This window comes from Excalfactoria chinensis, chromosome 4, assembly GCF_039878825.1.
Source record: "Excalfactoria chinensis isolate bCotChi1 chromosome 4, bCotChi1.hap2, whole genome shotgun sequence".
Taxonomy (NCBI): Eukaryota; Metazoa; Chordata; class Aves; order Galliformes; family Phasianidae; genus Excalfactoria; species Excalfactoria chinensis.
Window position 1 is genome coordinate 15,329,099 of NC_092828.1, and position 18,294 is coordinate 15,347,392.

The 18,294-nt window shown below is 34.9% G+C and overlaps 1 protein-coding gene across 6 annotated transcripts in view; it reads left to right on the plus strand.

The window, feature by feature from the left end:
- The window catches only part of SLIT2 (slit guidance ligand 2), a 246,971-nt gene that overhangs the window by 13,860 nt on the left and 214,817 nt on the right, over positions 1–18,294 (plus strand). For all 6 annotated transcript variants that reach the window (XM_072335340.1, XM_072335335.1, XM_072335337.1 and 3 more), the window contains exon 4: positions 4,975–5,046. In XM_072335340.1, coding sequence (XP_072191441.1) covers positions 4,975–5,046 — 72 coding nt within the window. The remainder of the gene's footprint in view (positions 1–4,974; positions 5,047–18,294) is intronic.

Here is an 18,294-nt window from a genome sequence, read left to right on the forward strand (position 1 = left end):
CTGTGTTGAAATTCAGTAGAAAGTGGCTTTGGACACTACTGCACAGATGCTCTCTACCTCTGGCAGACCTAACACTACTTTTTTAAAAAAGAGAAGGAAGGCTTGCCTTCCGTGCTGACTTAAGCCTGAGTTAAGCTCTGTGTAAGTTATCTTGTGAGGGAACAGAATCATTCACACCATGTCTGGTTTTCTGAACTTGTTATGCTTAGGGGGTCTCTAGACTTGATGGTTAAGTCAGTATAAGCTTGTCCCGGTAGCTTCCCATTTTAAGATGTTTTCATGGTTTTGACATTTGATGTTGTGTTTCCTGAGATAACAGTGTTTGAATTGGTATTGGACCTAAGCAGATGTGTATCTCTGTAACTTGCTGCAACTACTTGAGAAGCCTGGTAGGTTCAGTTATTGTGGGTAGAAAGTACTGTTGTATGAACACCAGAAGTTTTGTTTTGTTTTGTTTTTTATGTGTGTCCTTTGTTATGAAATTTACCATTAATGATTTTTCTTTTGTTTGTTTTCAAATGCTATGAATATTTTGCAAAAGAAATTATGTTCTAATTCTAAATGGTTTGATAGGAATGTCTTCTAACATTGCTATCAATCAGCAGTTGTTTTGGATGTGATTCTTTGTTGAAGAGTAGAGTTTCTAAGCTATACAGTACTATGCAGAAAAGTGTATTTACTTCTCAGCTAACTTCAGAGGGGGAATGAAGAATAATGGCTTCTGCTCTCATTAACTTTGTGTGAGTTGGAAGCCGTGTATCATTCCTGAAGCAATGGGTGTAGAATAAAATGTATTTGTGCATTGTATCTAGAGTTTCAGAAGGCTCTCAGCCTCTCTGCGTCCAATGGGACTGACTGTTTCTAATTAGTGTACAGTTGATTTATAATTTACTTGAGAACTGATCTAAGCTAAGAGCAGTTCCAAGTTATCTTGAGGGCTTCTGCTTTCTTGAGGGCCTATGGCTAGAATTGCATTTACTTGAACAAAAAGCAGCTGGAAGTATTTTAGCTGGGCTTATTTAACCTGAAGGAGACAATTTGTAGGGGACAAAATAGCAGCCTCCCAGTACCTGTGAAAAAGTTATCAAGAAGCTGGAACCATGCTCATCCCTGTGTTGAGACAAGTGTAAATTGAAAGGAGGGAACAGGAGTGGATTTGAGAACTCAAGAGCTGGAACAAATCAGTTTCCCAGTGAGGCTGTGCTGTTTGTCCTTGAAGCCTCTACTAGATGTAGCCCTGATCAACTGGCCTGGTGTCATAACAAATCCTGCTTTGAGCAGGAGGTGGAGACCTCTTCACATCCCATACTTTGAAGGTTCCCTCAGAACAAGGATGGAGCAGTGTAAGGTTAGACTACATAGGGCTTCTTTGTCTGTGTGTAGTTGATTACTGGGGGATTAGAAGCAAGTTACAGGGAAGGTACTTACTAGTCTGGAAAACAAATAAAGACCTGCTTGAATTATAGTAATTGCAGACGATTAAGTGCAAATAGTATAATTTTGAGCTTTTTTTTTTTTTTTTTTTTTTTTTTTAAATCTTTCTTCCTTCCTCCTTCTCTCTGCATGACTGATAGTGGATCACAGTTACTGTGGCAAGAAAACTTGAGAGTGGTATCAAATGGACAGGTGGCATGGTGAGGTGTCATTGGATTGAGATGTCTGTGACTGGGAGCTTGACATGCTCTGTCCACAACTTTTTCTGCCTTTAGCTCTGTCATTCAGTTCATATACTCTGACTCTTCACACGGGGTGAGTAAAAAGTCAGATATGTTTCAATTTGTCATGGACATGATTTAGCAGAGGGTTCTTAGGGTAGTATGGTTAGGTTATGGTTGGACTCAATGATCTTTAAGGTCTCTTCCAACCTGAGCGATTCTATGATTCTGCAAAGATATCCTGTTCTCTAGAGCCCTTAAGAAATGAAAAAAAATTCCATAGGAGCAGTGGTAATAATCACAGGTGTGCATTCATCTCTTAATCCATTTTTTTTCCTTGCCTTCACTGTTTGCTTCACTGTGTAACCTGCTGTTTTTCTGGATCTACACTTTAACTGTCTGTTGGTATCAAACTTCCTGTAAAGACTGCCTGCCCATCTGCCAGAGTCACCTTTTGTATTCTTAACCTGATTCTTCTGAAAGCTGTAATATCTTTGAGTATATTCATGTACTTCCATCATTTCACTTCAAAGTTGCTTTTTTAGCACATTCTATGTTTAGCAGACTGAGCTCTGGAGACTTCAAACTGAAGTATTTAAAGCATTTTTTGTAATTTAGGTATTATGTGGACTTTGCTTGAATTTATCATGAAGAGTCGGAGCTCTCTTCCTTTCCTGGAGAAATGTAGATTTTTCTAGCTCAATTAGGAAATTGAAAGTGGGATGTATGGAACGTTTCATAACTGTTTCTTCAGTGCTGTACCTTGAACTTCATGTCAGTTCTGGGAGAGCAGCTCAGTTGATTCAACTGAAATTTCTCTTCTCAAGCTGTCCCAGGGGAAATGCTGCACACACATGCTGCAGAGAGGTCTGTGCTGACATACAGAAAGAAAAATAGTTCTTTTTCTGCATGTTTTTACTCTGCAGTAGCTGTAGTTCTTTTCTTTGCCTTCCTGTATCTGTGGTTACCTCAGGTTTCAGCTTCTGGGGACATGTCTGTCTCAGACTGTGTCTGCATGTTGAGGACAGGTGTTGTTCTTTGAGACAAAATACAGCTTGAGGCAAAGGTGAGGCAATGTGAAAAGGTGGCAATGCCTGTATCAGAGCCATGAACTGTTTTAAAGTAGGAATGTGTTTTCTGGACTGTGTGTGTGGCTCTGTGTCAAAGATTGCAAACTCTTCAGAGCTGGCTGTATGCCTGAAAGCTGTTGTGTTCAGGATAATGGTGGATGCGTTCCAGATTGACACCATGTCCTTTTCATTCACTTGTTATTATTAGTATTTTTTAACAGAAGTAATTATTGCAGCCTTGAAAAAATCATTTCAGTAATGACTAGTTCATCGATTTTCTTTAAGAAATTTAACACAAATTCACTCTACTGCAAACATCTTGTTATATATAATACTTTATATACGTATGTATATAAACACATATATAAAAATAAGTGTAACTGAAGCCTCTTTCTTGAAAAAGTACTTATTACTGTAAAAGAAATACCTTCCTTTGTCGCCTATAAAAAAGTTAGTAATAGTTTATAATTTGGCTCAGATTAGCCAATTAGATATGGACAGATTTTTGGTAGAGAAAGCTCTGCTCTAAAAGAAGAAATAACAGATGAAATAATTAAAAGTAGAAACTAGAAAATACTGAATTCATGAATGGTCAGTAGCTCATTTAACTCAAAACTCCTCAATTCACTTAGTGCTCAAAGAATTCAATGTTTTAATTTTTGAAAGGCGAAGTGAAAGTGTAGGTTCTTCTAAGTGCCAATCTCAGTTGGTAGAAGCTGTTGAGTAATGAATGAACTTCTATGAGTGCTTGATTAATTCATGCATTTGACTTATTACCAGCATTTAATTTTAATGTCTGTACAGCAGCACATGCGTCCTTTGTTGACAGTATGTATATGCAGTAGTGTGGATAGTGTGAACTGTAGGTGCTAATAGAAACTGGTGATCTAAATATGGAAAGTTACATACTAACACAAGTATTTGACCTATGAAGTATACTTTTAAAGAGATGCTGATTGTATCTTTGTAACACTGTTGTTGCATTTTCTTTTTTTTTTAATTTTATTTTAATTTTATTTATTTATTTATTTAACACCTTGTGGAATGCCTTGGTAAATACGTATTGATTTAAGTAAGGCAACTACTGTAGGGATAAAATAAATATCACTCCATGTCGTGCAGTCTGGTAGCCAGGAATGCCTAAGAAGCAGTGTATTGAGAAGCACTGTGCATTGCAAAGTAGGACTTGTGGTGAGCTTCTTAGGAGGAAGCACTTTTTTCAGTATGCTGCTTTGCTTGAATGGCAGGTGGCATGTGTGTTGCATTCCTTAAAAATAAAAACCTGTTTGCAGTTTGAATTGTTGAATGATCTGACTGTGTGCTAGTCTAGGGCTGTCACTTAAAAAGAATAATCTGCACTATATGTTAAATAAATAATTAAATAATCATGGAAATGGAACACATTTGTCTTTGTGAGGGGGTTGTTCTGTTGCTTATGGTTATATTGCAGGGGACTGGGAACTTGTTACCTCAAGCTAAAAAGGTTTGACGCTGGTCAGTATATTCCATCAGAAATCTCATAGGCAAATGGATATTTTCAAATCCCAACTGTGATTTTTCTTTTGTAGTATTGTATGTATCTTATGTACAACTAATTTATTATTATTATTATTATTATTATTTAATTTAGCTTTGTTGTATTTTATAGCTGTGGACAAAACTAAAAACATGATCAGACATGTAATGCTGAATTTAAGACGGGACTTTATGATTTTCTGGCTTTCATTTGATCAGTGTTTCTGTAACAGCTTTGTTGCTTTTGTTGTTGTTGAAGTGGGTCATAAGGGTCTTTAGATATATTCTCTCATTACTTAACTAAGTGCATGCATTTGATACATGTTCCTTTGAACAGTATTTCATGGTCAGAAAATATGTGTGTGTTCACTTCATTATACCAAGAGGAGCACAGAGTTGGAGAAAGATTGAAGTTGCTCTGCTGGCTTTGTATTTTTAGTTTTCTGGTTGGTTATGCAGGATAGAATCCTGACTTAATGGTTGATTCACACTCCAGAAATTCAAAATAATCTTTCATAAAATGAAATAGGTAATACAGTCTGTTGGGGAAACCAGAAAATGTAATTAGTCCATGGTAAATTTACTGCTGGACCATGTCTCCGCTAATGGACCAGCATTACATAGCCTTAAAGATCAGCTTGTTACAGCACAGTGATCTGCTCAAAGTGTATGCGCTGTATTGTTGAAGGACTTCAGTTGTAATTTAACACAACCTTTTCTTTTTCTTTCAAAAGGCGCCTAAACAGAAATAACCTCCAGTTGCTTTCTGAACTGCTCTTTCTGGGGACACCGAAGTTATACAGGCTGTAAGTAGGCATGATACAGTAACTGTTATTCTTGAAAACATGGTGTTGTTTTGTTATTCTGCCTCCCGTTGGGTTTTTGTCTTTTGCCTCAAATTTGCCTAAATACATTTAGGAACACTGATCTTCTAAGTACTTTGACTACTTTGCAAGATTTTTTTTTTAGAACCTAGGTTAGAAATTGATACTTGTATGAGACTAAATACTGTTTCATCTTTTCCTGTTTCTGTTGTTGAAGGAATGAACTCTTGTTGAAGGAATACTCTGGCTTTTTTTCTCCTGTTTGGTCTGGGGGCATGGGTGTTCTTTTGTTTGTTTGCTTGCTTCCTCTGTTAAAATAGCTGTATGACTGGAGATTATGGTCCAACAATATAGCACTGTACAGTACTTCGTCTTTGTTCCTGATTTGTGGCTCTTCACACTTTACCAGAAAAATCAGCACTGACAAATGGTAGCCTGCGGGGATCTCTCCTGTGTCCCTCAGAAAGAAAACAAAGATTACAACATAAACCGAGGATAGAAAAAGCTATGAAATATTTTAGAATAAATACAACTGATAGCAAATTGGATACTTTTTTTTTTTTTTTTTTTGGCTTGATTATTTTCTTTGGTTTGATAATCGTTTACTCATGGCATTTTTATTTTTTTTTTCAAAAATTTGACCCATTGGCTCTGTTTTAAGAACCTCATTTACGCTGCAGTATAAATGTGGAGTTAAGTTCAGATAGTGATTTCTGCAGTTATCCATAAAATCACTCTCTGTAACAAAATTCATTACAAAGCAACTTCATGTTATGACGTATGAATGGGATACAACATGATGTGCTTAAATAGGCTTTGAAAAGATGGTAGAAGTTTAGCCCTATTTTAGTTAAATATATGTATTTGACAGCTTTATTTAGGGTTCAGGTGAGACTTCTGCCATTGAAATCATTGATTTTTAGTTTCATCCTTTGTGTGCTTGGAAAAAATATGTGTAGGTGGAGGAAGGCAGAGTTCTTCTGATTTGTTTTCACTTCAGTATATAAAAATGTTCCCGAGAACAAATGTTATAATGAAGCTTTTATTTTTTAGGAGTTTGTTTCTGTTCTAATATCACAAAATAATAGTTCTTTTTCCCCCTGTTCTGGTAATTTGAAATGGTAAGCTGAAAATTATGCTATTATTGGTATAAACATTTACTTCTGTGTATTTTTGTTTGTTTTCTTTGCTCTGGATGCATGTTTTGTTTCTCAAACTTTCCTGTAGATGCAATGAGTTGTTAAATTACTAGACCAGAAAGCTCCTGAAGGCTTCTGTTCTGACAAACAAAAATATTTTTTCTCTGCTATTGTATTATAATATATTCATACGTGGTTTTATATATTAACAGTTCAGTTTCTTCTATAATTTCCATCAGCAGTCATGGAGATATTACCTCCATCAGGAAGGAAAATGAAAGGGATTTATGATCATTTTATAATTCCACCTATAGTGTAAAGGTTGTTACCTAAATTTGTATAAAATAGAAATGAGCCATAATTTTCAGAGAAAAAAATGGATACACACTTCAGGCAAAATCATACTTCAGTATATTTCACTCAGAATTGTATATTTGATAAAAGCTAGTTTTAAATCTGTAATATCTTTTGACAAAGCATACAACTGCTCATAGTGTAATGGTGGAAAGTAAGAGATCACTGTCTTCAGAGTATTAAATTTCTTCTGCCTAAGGGTTATTGTTGATCAGACCATGAAAGTGAATGTCTGGGTATAATGTATTCATGTTTAAAAGAAAATAAGAATGATACTAAAAATCTATGGTTGCTTAAACTGAATCTGTAATTAAAAAATGTCTAACCAAAAAAAGAACTGACAGTAGTTCAATATTTATTTGGTCAACTTTCAGATTATGTATAGTTTGACCACTCTGATGAGTATAAAGTCATTTGGTTTATTTATTTATTTATTTATTTGCATCTGTTGCTTTAAGTGCTTATGTGTTTATTTATATCCAAATGAATATATCTTGAAGGAGAATTAAAGTTCTCTAAACGTGATCAATAAAATGTATAATAGTCTTTGGGTTTAGTATTTATTTTTGGCATTTAACAGCTAATCAAACATTGTGTGCACTGCATGTTTTCAGCATACTATTGAGCTTCTGTGAATAATAATTACCATTTGACCCTTGGCTGTAAATGAGATGCCAGGTGAAGAAGCACATATGCTTGTTGTGTAGCCTAAATGCAATATAAAAGAAAGAGGGTACACTGTATATGAATTATGATTAGACACAGTTGGTTGCCGCCAGCGGCCGGCTATGCTTTCCCTTTGCTGTCTGCTCCAATTTCTCTTTGGACGGGTTGAGAGAGCACTGCATGTTCAGGTCAAGATGTTTGCCTAGAAATAGTAGTACAGTTGCAGCTGTGTTTGCTGGAGCAAGAGACTAGTTTAAATAGCATTACCATTTATCCAGTCCATTAGCAGAACTCTGTAAAATAATACCAACTCTGCATAAACTACAGGACAGTGTAATAAAATTACAAGCACTTGTTGACAGATGGGAAGTGTAAGTAAAGGAAAGCGATAGGTTGAGAGTTTAAAAGAGACAGTGCATTATTTCCCATGCCTAGAGACTCTTATTTTCAAAGGTAATTAGATGAATTATTTTTAAGGTTATTTTCTTTCAGATTTATCAGCCTTCTGAGAAATCTCTTGGAACCAGTTAAAATGGATAATTTAGTCAAAGCAGAAACTGATTCTCCCATTAAGAGTTATCTGCAGAGGTGTTTTGACACATACGTTTCAATAGGAAGTAGTATGCTAAAAATAGTCTGACTAGTGCTGAAGGGTATATTAATCTTACCTTGCAAGATCTCTTTCAAAGAAAAACATACATGTACCTCTGTTTTGACGCAATAATGTTAAAATTTAGGTGCTGCTGTAAATCCCACAGGGTAATACAAGTCCTGCTGCAACAAGTACTTTTCCCGCAAGCACAGGATGTGTTGTTTCCAGTGACCCGTGTGCCTGCTCGCAGTGACTCACCCAGCATCCATGAGGGTGCTTTAATGCGGGGAGCTGGAGAGGGCTTAGCTGAGGCAAATGGATTTTGACTGCTTTCTTTGGCTGGTTAGAGCGCAGCTCATTGATTGCTGTTTGCTGCAGGATACCGAGGACCAGACCAAAGCTTTTGGAGAATTTGGTTTTAAAAGATACCTTTATAAATCAGTGGCATGTAAAGGGTATTGGATTCTACACAAAAGCCTGTCCCTTTTAGTTTTCATTTCTTGAACTTGGAAGGAGGTGCAAGTTCCCTTACTGACCAGTATTTTTTGTATGAATTAGGCAACACTAGCTTTGAAAGAAGCAGTCTTTCTTGTTGACATGGCCTGATTTTGCATGTTAGAAAGGAAAGACAGTATGATGTACTTGAAAAGAAAAATGTTGTGAATGAGAGATTTCTCCTCTGACAGAAAAATAAGCACTTGGTTTTGAGATGACTTAAATGCAAAACAGAAATCAAATAATTAAGAATTAAAGAAAAAAAAAAACAAAAACATAAACATAAATAAGGGAAAAAATAAAAACTTTCAAAAATAATCATGGGCCAGAACAGCAGCAGTAACAACAACAACAACAAACCACGCTGCATGGGGGGCCCTTGCAAAAATTCTTCCTGAATTAATTTCTGCCAGCTATGATTAAAGTGTGTGGTACTAGATGTGTCAGACACCATAGTCTCTGCTTCATTTTACTCTTGGCCTCTCTGGCCTCTGCCACAATAAATCCCACAATGGCTGGGCAGGAATTGCAGGTTACAGTTGCTAGGGTTACCGTTGTCCGGCCGGGCTGCCATCATCACTCATCCGCCCGCTGCCCCGCGCACTCCTGTCGGAGGGAGAAGGAAAGTTCTGCTGTTTTTCCAGCTGCTGCAGGGGAACCTGTGATTTGCATCATTTCCTGTCATACCTTTTCATTTTTTATTTTTCTTATGGTGAAGGTAAAAAGCAATCAGAGATATGAATGGAAAATAAAGGAAAGAAGTGGTGGTGTGTATGAGGTGCTAAAGCAGTGACTTTCTAAGTATTTTAAGACGCTGAATTTGTTTTTAAGGTAGCTGTATTTGGGACTTAATTTATTTGTCATATCCCATCCATTTAATGGTAATCAATAAAGTGGTATAAATAATGGTAACAATAAATAATAATAATATAATAAATAAATAAAAAATAAATAAATAAATAAATAAAAATATGTATATAAATAAATATATAATAATAATAAATAATATAATAAATAATTGTAACAATAGAGGCTGCAGCTGTAGGTAGGTATTTATCTTCAATTTGAATGCCTTAAATAATGAAGAAATCACTCATTAGAAAATGCTTGCTATCACACCACTGAAATCTTCTTGCAACTGCAGACAGGTGAGTCTTGAGTGTTAAAAGTCCAAGGAGGAGCATGGGGGGGGGGTATTTCCCCTTTCCTGTCAGCACTATTGGTGAGTCTCTTTTCTTCAGCAGGCAGGTTGGTAGAGGAGATGCTGTTGGATCAGCGTAACGGAGGAGCTTTCCTTCTGCTCTGTGCTGTGGTATTACTGTGCTTTGGCTTGTTACAGAGGTGTGCTGGTTGTCTAACAAAAGATTTATTGGGACAGGATATTTATTTATTTATTTATTTATTTATTTTCCATTTCTTCTTTAATTATTAATTGAAATTCTTGTTGGATCTGTCCTGGTAGAGTTTGCTTTCTGCCATTGCTTTCAGTTTTTATGGTTTGTTATGAAGCATTCTAGCAGTCTCTATGTAATCTTTCAAAGTTTTTTTTTATTTTATTTTAATGAAGAATTATTGCATATAGTAAATATATAAAATGAGTGTTCAGTTTTGACTTCATGATATCATAAGCTAGTAATTAAAAGGAAATCTTTAACACAAGACTAATTACTATTTTTTGCAGTGTGGGCACCTCATTTTGAAATTTGCTAATGGAATGAATTGTCACTAATTTAAAGTTGTGCTCCTCCAGTCTAGAATGCTTTCAGAATGAGTTTGGTACCCTGTGCTGCAAGTCCATTGTCAGTTCTGTGAGATTTATTTTTGCTTTTATTGCAATCTGTGTCTAAAAATGGAACTACTTAAGAATACAAGAATTGCTTGGTGGTTAAATTGCCAATGTTGAGGTTTGTTACCTGTACAAAGGAGCTCAGTAACCAAGAGTGGGTAACCTGTCATGCTGTGTTTGTTGTACCTCTTCTCTGGTATTCATTTCTGGCATGGAATATCTAGGAGATGAATTTCTGAAAGATTTTATGAAGACTGATTTTTTTTGTTTGTTTGTTTGTTTGTTTGTGATGTGGTTGGTTTGTTATTGTTTGTTTTTGCTTCTCTGTCACCTGCTCATTTTTTAATCTAGAGAGAAAAGTAAATCAGGAGCTAGATAATTCTGTGCAGCTTTGCTTGCATGTGCATCCTTCCTCTCATTCTCATCCTCTACCTCTACCTTTGGTTCTCATTCTCTGCTGTAACATTTCAACACAGGAAATCTGATTGCTCTTTGCAATGCAGACAGCAAAATAAATGCCACCACTGCTTTGCTTCAGACATAAGCCATTTTTATGTATGGTAAAAGATGACAAGATGACTTTATAGAGATCTTGGAAGCGCTGAAAAAACTTGTGCAGTGCATCAGGTGGTTTATTTGTCAAGCGCCAAAACAAGAACATATATATGCATTTCATGTGCAATTTGCAGTAGTTACATCCTAGCAACAGCAAACATTCAGGCTTAGCTTTAGTTGAGTGGAAGTGTTGGTGGAACCAGAATGAACTTTTGAAATGTAATCATTGTGACGAGTGGGAAGGGGGAGGAACAATGGGTAAAATACATTATCACTATGTTTGACCGTTATTAGAGTTCTAATATCAGTCTTCCTGCCCTTTGGTACTTTAAAGTCTTATAATCTGTGTGCTTTCCATGAGCTATGCTATCTTTTGTATTTTTACAGCACTGCTGTATAGGGGTAAAAAATAGTGGGCCAAATGCACAGACTTAAACATCGCTGCTTGATGTAATAATATGATGAGAAAAAAAATTGGAAAAAAAATTCTTATGAGCTGGGTCTCTCAATATCATTAATTGTTTTTAATTTTGACATAATGGATGTTAGGTTTAAATTGTAGTTCAGTTTGTCTTTCTTTACTTATAAAAGAATGCTTTTTTTCCTTAATGGCAGTTTTTCCTATGCAATGAGATAAAATGTCATATTGCATTGAAATTCTGGAGCTGTATGCTAACTATGCACCTAAGCAGATCATTAGTCTTTACATGATCTTCAGTACTGAAGCTGTAGTTTAGTATTTGCGCTGTGTATTTGTTTGTGTTTCATTATAGTAAACATTCCAGAACTATTTATAATTTCTTTTAACCTTAATGTGGAAATTATGTTAAAAATCAAGCAAACAATTTATAGCTTACTGTTATTCTTCTCAACCAACATAAATAATCTGTGGTATTCAAAATCTCTTCTGCTGTTAACTGTTGATATTTAAATGCTAATCACACTAAAAAAAATGCTTATTCAGGCCATAGCACTTTTAAAATAACGTGATAATATTAAAAATGATTAAGAAATCTACTTCAGTAGTTATGTCCAGGTCATATTGACCTCCTTGGCTCTGAGAATAAATAAGCATCCTCCATATTTTTGTTGATGTGATAGTGATTAAATTGGAGAAGTGAATACCTGCTTTTTTGTGTTGTTGTTTTTTTTTTTTTTTTGTTTGTTTGCTTGGTTGGTTTGGGTTTTTTTTGTTTTTGTTTTTTTTTTTTTTTAGTGTGAAAATGCAAGTAGCAAGTTTGGGATCACCTGTATCTGTGTTAGGGTTAGTCTCTGAGATTTTCCTGGAGGGTTAACTTTGACAGGTTTGGCAAATTGTGACATAGGAAACCTTTTAGGCAGGAGTTAAGTAGGAAACTGAGTATCAGTGACGGAAGTAATAAAAAGTAAAAAGGCATGTCAGGGGAAATGCTGTTATTATGTGGTGCAGAAACATGGTGTGAAATGTTATGTATAAAGAGGACATCTGTAAGTCTCCACTTGCACAGAGCAGATATTTAAGTGAGCTGTGTCTTCTTGATTAAAGTAATAATAATAATAATAATAATAATAATAATAATAATAATAATAATAATAATAATGGAGAAAGGAATAAATCAGGCCAAAAGAAAATGTGAAAGTATATAGACTTGTCCCTATGATGGTGAGTTTCTTCTGCGAGTGGAAGATTAAAGCCTTAAGTAACTGAATAGCTGAGAAAAATCCAAAGAAAGGTTGATTGCTTCCCCTCCAACAGTTCCAATTGATTGAAAAAAGCCTAATTTAAAGTTCTGTTTGTTCTGTGTCTAAAACCATCAGAATTTTCTTTTAGAACTGGAGGAATGCTCTGGAAGAGAAAGAATCCAAGGATAAAAAGTCATTGCAGGCCAACAATTGTTCCTAATCCTCACAAAATGCTGGAGAAATTAAATTTATTCTTTATTGCTCAAAGTGTTACCTAGGTCACTGGGCGATGGGAAAATTGAACTGGAAGTCGAGTAGGCACAATCTTTGTTTTGTGTCTAGATGCTTAACCTTAGACATGACAAGGAATCTTAGTGTGTTGTGGGAACTTGGTTCAGAGTATTAACACCAGGACGTTTATTACCCTGGATTTATAATAGGCTAGGCTGTCAGTAGATGAAAATGTTGTGTTTACATTTCAGTGTTAAATGATCATTTAATTAACACCTAAGGAGGAAAAGGAAAAAAAAAAAAAAAAAAAAAAAAGAACTTGTGAAATTCTTAGCAGCTTTTATTGTTGGTTTCCTTGGAGGTTTTAATATCCAAGATACGGTGCAGTTGCTTCTATAAGTAAAGGCAGAAAAGACATTTATGAATGTAGTCAAGAAGGACAGACAGTTTAACCCCTGTTGACCCTTCATCCTGCATGTTGATTTATATAGCGTTTAAATGCATTGAATTTGTTTTAAAGCTTCTCTAAAGTTACTCACTTAGGAAAAAAAACATATCTTGTTTGAATGCTTTTTAAGCATTTCCTGAATTGTACATACTTATAAAGAGCATAGAGTATTTGTGCTTTTCAGTCAAAATAAATTCTTTAAATTCTTGTTGATACACTATATATAATTATAATAGGTTTAAAAATAATAATAATAATAATAAAAAAGTTAAAGATCATTTTTGTACAAGGCTTTCCTGTATGCTCAATAAGAATATGTGAGTTTTTTTTTAAGAAAGAAGTGTTTGAAACAGACAGTATATCATGCATTGGTTGTAGCAGCTACTGTCTGAATTCTTCAAAAGAAGTCAGAATTGGCAAGGGAAGCAACATTACTACAAAAATGCATACCCACTTGAGGCACTGGAGGTGTATTTTCATATGTTCAATTGTATCAAAGTCAAGGCTATCTGAAAGCTTTAATTTGCTTTTGGTCCTTAATAATACTTTTTGTTGTAATGCTGATCTACAAATGTTCTTTGCAATAATGTTGCCCTGCAAATCGTGTTTGAATACTATTTTCATCCTAGAGCTAAAGCTAAATGAAATGATCTTGGTTAAAGAGCAGCTGCTCTTCAACTGATACATTTTTATGAGTGCTATAGTAAAAACTGAAATTACAAAATTACAGCCACATTGAGATGTTTTTGGAGTTCTTTGTTAGAAGTGTATTTTTTAATCTGTCTCTGCTTAAGGAGGAAAACCCCAACTTTAAAGCATGTCAATAGATTAATAATGAAAACACAGCACAGCTTAATTCAATTATTGACGACAATTTTTTGGTATACTTTTCATTTTTACTGATGATCATATCCTTTACAAGTGTCAATAAGTGAGTTGGAAAAAACTTAGGAATCTGCTGATACAGTAAAATGTCTCTTTTCTCCACACAAATGACATAAAACATCCAACACTTGATGAGATGTTACAGCTGCAGCACAAGTTCTATTTGCCAGTGAGATTTCAACATTTTCCAAACTTCCCCCAATATATTTATTAAATTGAAACCTAATATTCAGTTCTGGGCTTGTCAGAAGTATTTGCATTTGTTTTTCTTGTAAGTTCTTGACTGTTTTCAGTTAAAGCAGGGTAATGATGTTCATTGACTACATTTTTTGGTGTTTTTAGTTGAAATTTTTGTTTGTCCCTCTGAGTTGGGATATTGGATGGAGGAGTACTTGGGATAAAAGGGAGGCTTGACATGCACCATGCTTATATTACCTTCTCTTCACAGTGCAGTTCTGGTAGAGAATTTTAGATTCTTTGAACTGTTGAATAAGTACGTGTGCAGTAAGATACAGGCTGAACTTCAGCTGAAGCCACAGTGCACTGTTGTGCAAAGGATCCTGTGGGTAGGCCACATCAATTCTAAGCAGCAATTACAGGGACCCTACTTAAGGTAAGGAGAAGTGCAAATAAAGTGCAACATTTAGCCTCAAAGAGGAGAGCTGAAGGGAGGGGTGCAGCAAGGAAGAGCTGAGCCTGTTGTCTCGATTTTGTTGTAAGAGTCTTGGGGCCTCGGCTGGTGGTGTTATTTGGGAAAGGTTGCTCTTGAATACAGAGAGGGGTTTATTCTCTCCTGCAGGTACTTGAGGGGCTCTACTAGTGGCTGTTCAGGCCCACCTCACAGGGAATAAAGCTGAGACTTGCTGAGCCCTTTTCATCTCTACAGCCAGGCCCAGGTGCAGACCCTTCCCAGCTCAAGGGTATTTACAGGACCATGCTCTGAAGGCTTCTTAGGGTAACACATACAAGAGACAAAATCTTTACCTCTTTCTTTTTCTTTCTCCTTCTGTTCAGACAGTTCAATGACATTTTTGTTCTGTTTTGCTGAGAATGTCTAATTCACAGTGCTGTACAGAAGGGTTATATGCATTTTTTAAGGTAGCACTTCATAGTGTGCATGAGGGGAAGTCTGGTGAACATGGTCCAATGCTTTTATTAGTGTTTTAGTACAATGCAGATAGGAAACATCAAGTCTCTCTCTTTTTGTTTTGTTTCTTCTTTTCCTTCTGTGGATTTTTTTTTTTTATTATTATTATTATTTTTTATTTTTTTTATTTTTTTTATTTTTTTTATTTTTGAATGGTGTATAGCTGGAAGAGATTTAAGTAGCTGACTGAACTCAAAACTGAAAAGGTTGCATCTTGTAAGTTTGATAAGGCCCACAGGGAAGGGTTGCAAAGATAGGATAACAGCTAATGTAATGAAAGGGTATTTGTAGTAGCTGCTTCCCTGAATGTAAAGATATGAAAGGCTAAATGGAAAGAAGAAATGGGTGTAAATGTGTGTCTTAAAGTGGTGGGAAAAAATCTGAAAGACTTAGAAAAACTGGAGAGAGTGTAAACTATGTGTATTAAAAACAAAACAAAAGCAAATGAAACATTCCAACAAACATGCACACAGGCTTTGGGAAAACAGTGATATTTCTGAAATTAGAGAAAATTTCTGTTTAATCCTCAGTGCTCTACTTCTACTTTTCTTCATTGCAGTATGAAGCAATAAGATTGTTCATTTTTGTGCATATGTATCACATATATGGAAGGAAATGGAATGTAAAATATTTTTTAACTACACATTATAGTTTTGCAAAACCAGTGAGAAGGTGAGGTGTTTTCTTCTAGCTAATATTGTTGTGGAATGTTCACCTGAAAAGTTTTTATTTCTTCTCTGTTTGCTGTGACACTAAAAATATTTCACTAGAATTTTGGCTACACTGAGTTTCTCTCTTCTAATCAGTTGCAAAAGCTATTGTTTTTTTGTTGGTTTTCTTTCCTTAGCCAAATGAAATCAAACTGAAGTGGATTTGAGTTATGGAGGAGGCTTTACAATGAATATGTGCTGTTAGCTTAGTTATGTAAGAGTTGAATAGAGGCAGAATAGTAGTATTGTGTGTGTGCATATACAGAGGGAGAACAAAGAGCAAAACTAGGAGAAATGTAATTGAATTAGGAGGTTGGTTGATCAAGAAAAGATTTCTGCAGCAAGATGTAAGTCTTTGAGATGGATGACCTAAGAAAGATCATTTGGCATACATTCAGTATCTAGTTAAAATTCTAGCAGTACTTCCAAAGTAAATGAATTCTTATTAAAGAAGTGGAACTTGTCATTCTTCTGGAATTACAAATTCATAAGATATAATATTTGGGAAAAAGGATGCGTGTTGGATTGTTATGGTGGTAGTAGAAAATCAAAGCTTTATTTGCCACGAATTTTACTCAGTGCAGATCTCTTTACCACTCTTTCTGCTGCAAGCTGTCTTCATAGTGAATTTATCTACAAAGAAGAAAAGTCAGGACAATGGAGTAATTCTATTCTACATTGTGACAGCTTGCACTGTTATGTTTTATGTAGTGTATTTGACAAGAATGGTGAAATGGATTCAAGAAGGGAGGAAGCATTACTAAAAAACTGTACTTCTCATGCCTGGATAGATCCAAGAGATTGAATTGGTAATGGGAAGAGAAGTATGAAACATGCAGAAGCTAATATTTCATGTGGTAGTGTTAAATATTGTATTTATCAGTGCAGGTTAGAAATCTGCTGATGGCTGTTATGTTTGTCTTACAAGAGCTACTGATCATCATGGTAGTTTTAATAATGGGATCTAGTCTAGCCTTTCAACAATGGGAGAAAAAATGTCGCATTATCAATTTATTATCTCAATTGCTTTCTTTTAAATAAATATAAATTAGGGTAGACAAGAATTGTCATGCTTTAATTAAAAAAAAAAAAAAGTAGAAATATTTTAATATCTAAATAAAATCGCTAGATTCTTACTGTTCCTGTAGCAGAGATGAAGATTTGTTACTTCTGAAGTAAAGTGATGTTAACATGTTTTGTGTATGTTCTACAAGAATGATGAGTATTCATAGCTATGCCTTTCTGGCATACAGCAAGGCCTTAGTATATAACTTGTGGGTATCCAAATAACATTGGCAATAGTACTTGCTAGAGCCTGCATTATGATGTTTAAGATGTTAACATAGAAACAATAACAGAAAACACACAGTCTTAGAAATAATTGAGGGAAAGACATAATGAAACTGGAGATTCCTGCCTGAAAAAGGTTTATTTGAGTTTATCCAAAAGAAAGCAGTTAAGAGAACTAGTACCTTGTATTCATTAAATCTTACATTGTCATTTGATGAACTAAATGTGCATTTGAAACTTAGTATCTTCACACAGAGTAAAAATGTGGTAAAGGATGCTTTAGTTCTAATTCATGATTCCTTACAAATACAGTGTGTTTGGGTTTTTGTTGTTGTTGTTGTTTGTTTTTGGCTTTTTACTTTCTACTTGGTTGAAAATGGAACTTAGGCTTGATCTTGTAGCAGTATTCAGTGCCTTTTATTTATTTATTTGCATAATCTAGCTGTGGGTGGGATTGTTTTGTAAGAAATTCTGCTGTTTTTAATCTTTTTTTTGTTGTTGTTGTTGTTCATTTTACTTGCGTTTTTAAATTATGGTTGTATGACTGCATATTGTCCATTGTGTTTTATTTTGGCTTCTGAACTCAGGAAGATTTTCCAATTACTTTGCTAAATACAAATGTTACAGAAAGTGTTTTAACATCTTGCTCTACTCAGTAATAGTGCAGGACTCATGGATTTGGCGAATACTTAAACAAACAAAACAAACAAACAAAAAAAAAAAATCAGTTTTGGTATGTCCAAAGAATATAAAGACATAAAATGATCAGTGCATGCCTATAACTGAAGTGCTTATATTTTGGTATTCTATGGTTAATGAATTTGTCTGGAACTGTTAGGAATCATCTCCTTTTCAAACTAATATGTGGAAAACCTTGGCTCTATTTTCTGTTTAGGTTAATAAATAAATAAATTCAACACCCATATAACTATGACCAATCATAAAAAAATAAAAAAAGATTAAAGTTGAAAACAATGTTCAGTTTTAAGTTGGGTGGTCCAGAAGATTGAAAAGATGTTCTCTATTTTCTTTCAGTTTCTTACCAGAGGAAAATAGCATACAACCAGAAATCACATTTTAATTGATGCTTTATTTTGCTTTAGCCTTAATTAGAATATCCTGCTGGGTGTAGTTTTATCAGTAGTGCCTTTGAGATTGTGTAATGTTTAAAGAGGATTACACCACATAAAACTTTCCAGTTATGAGATTAAAAAAAAGAAAAAAAATGTGTTGTGAATTAACTAGGCTTGAAAGGGAGCATGGTGAGCTT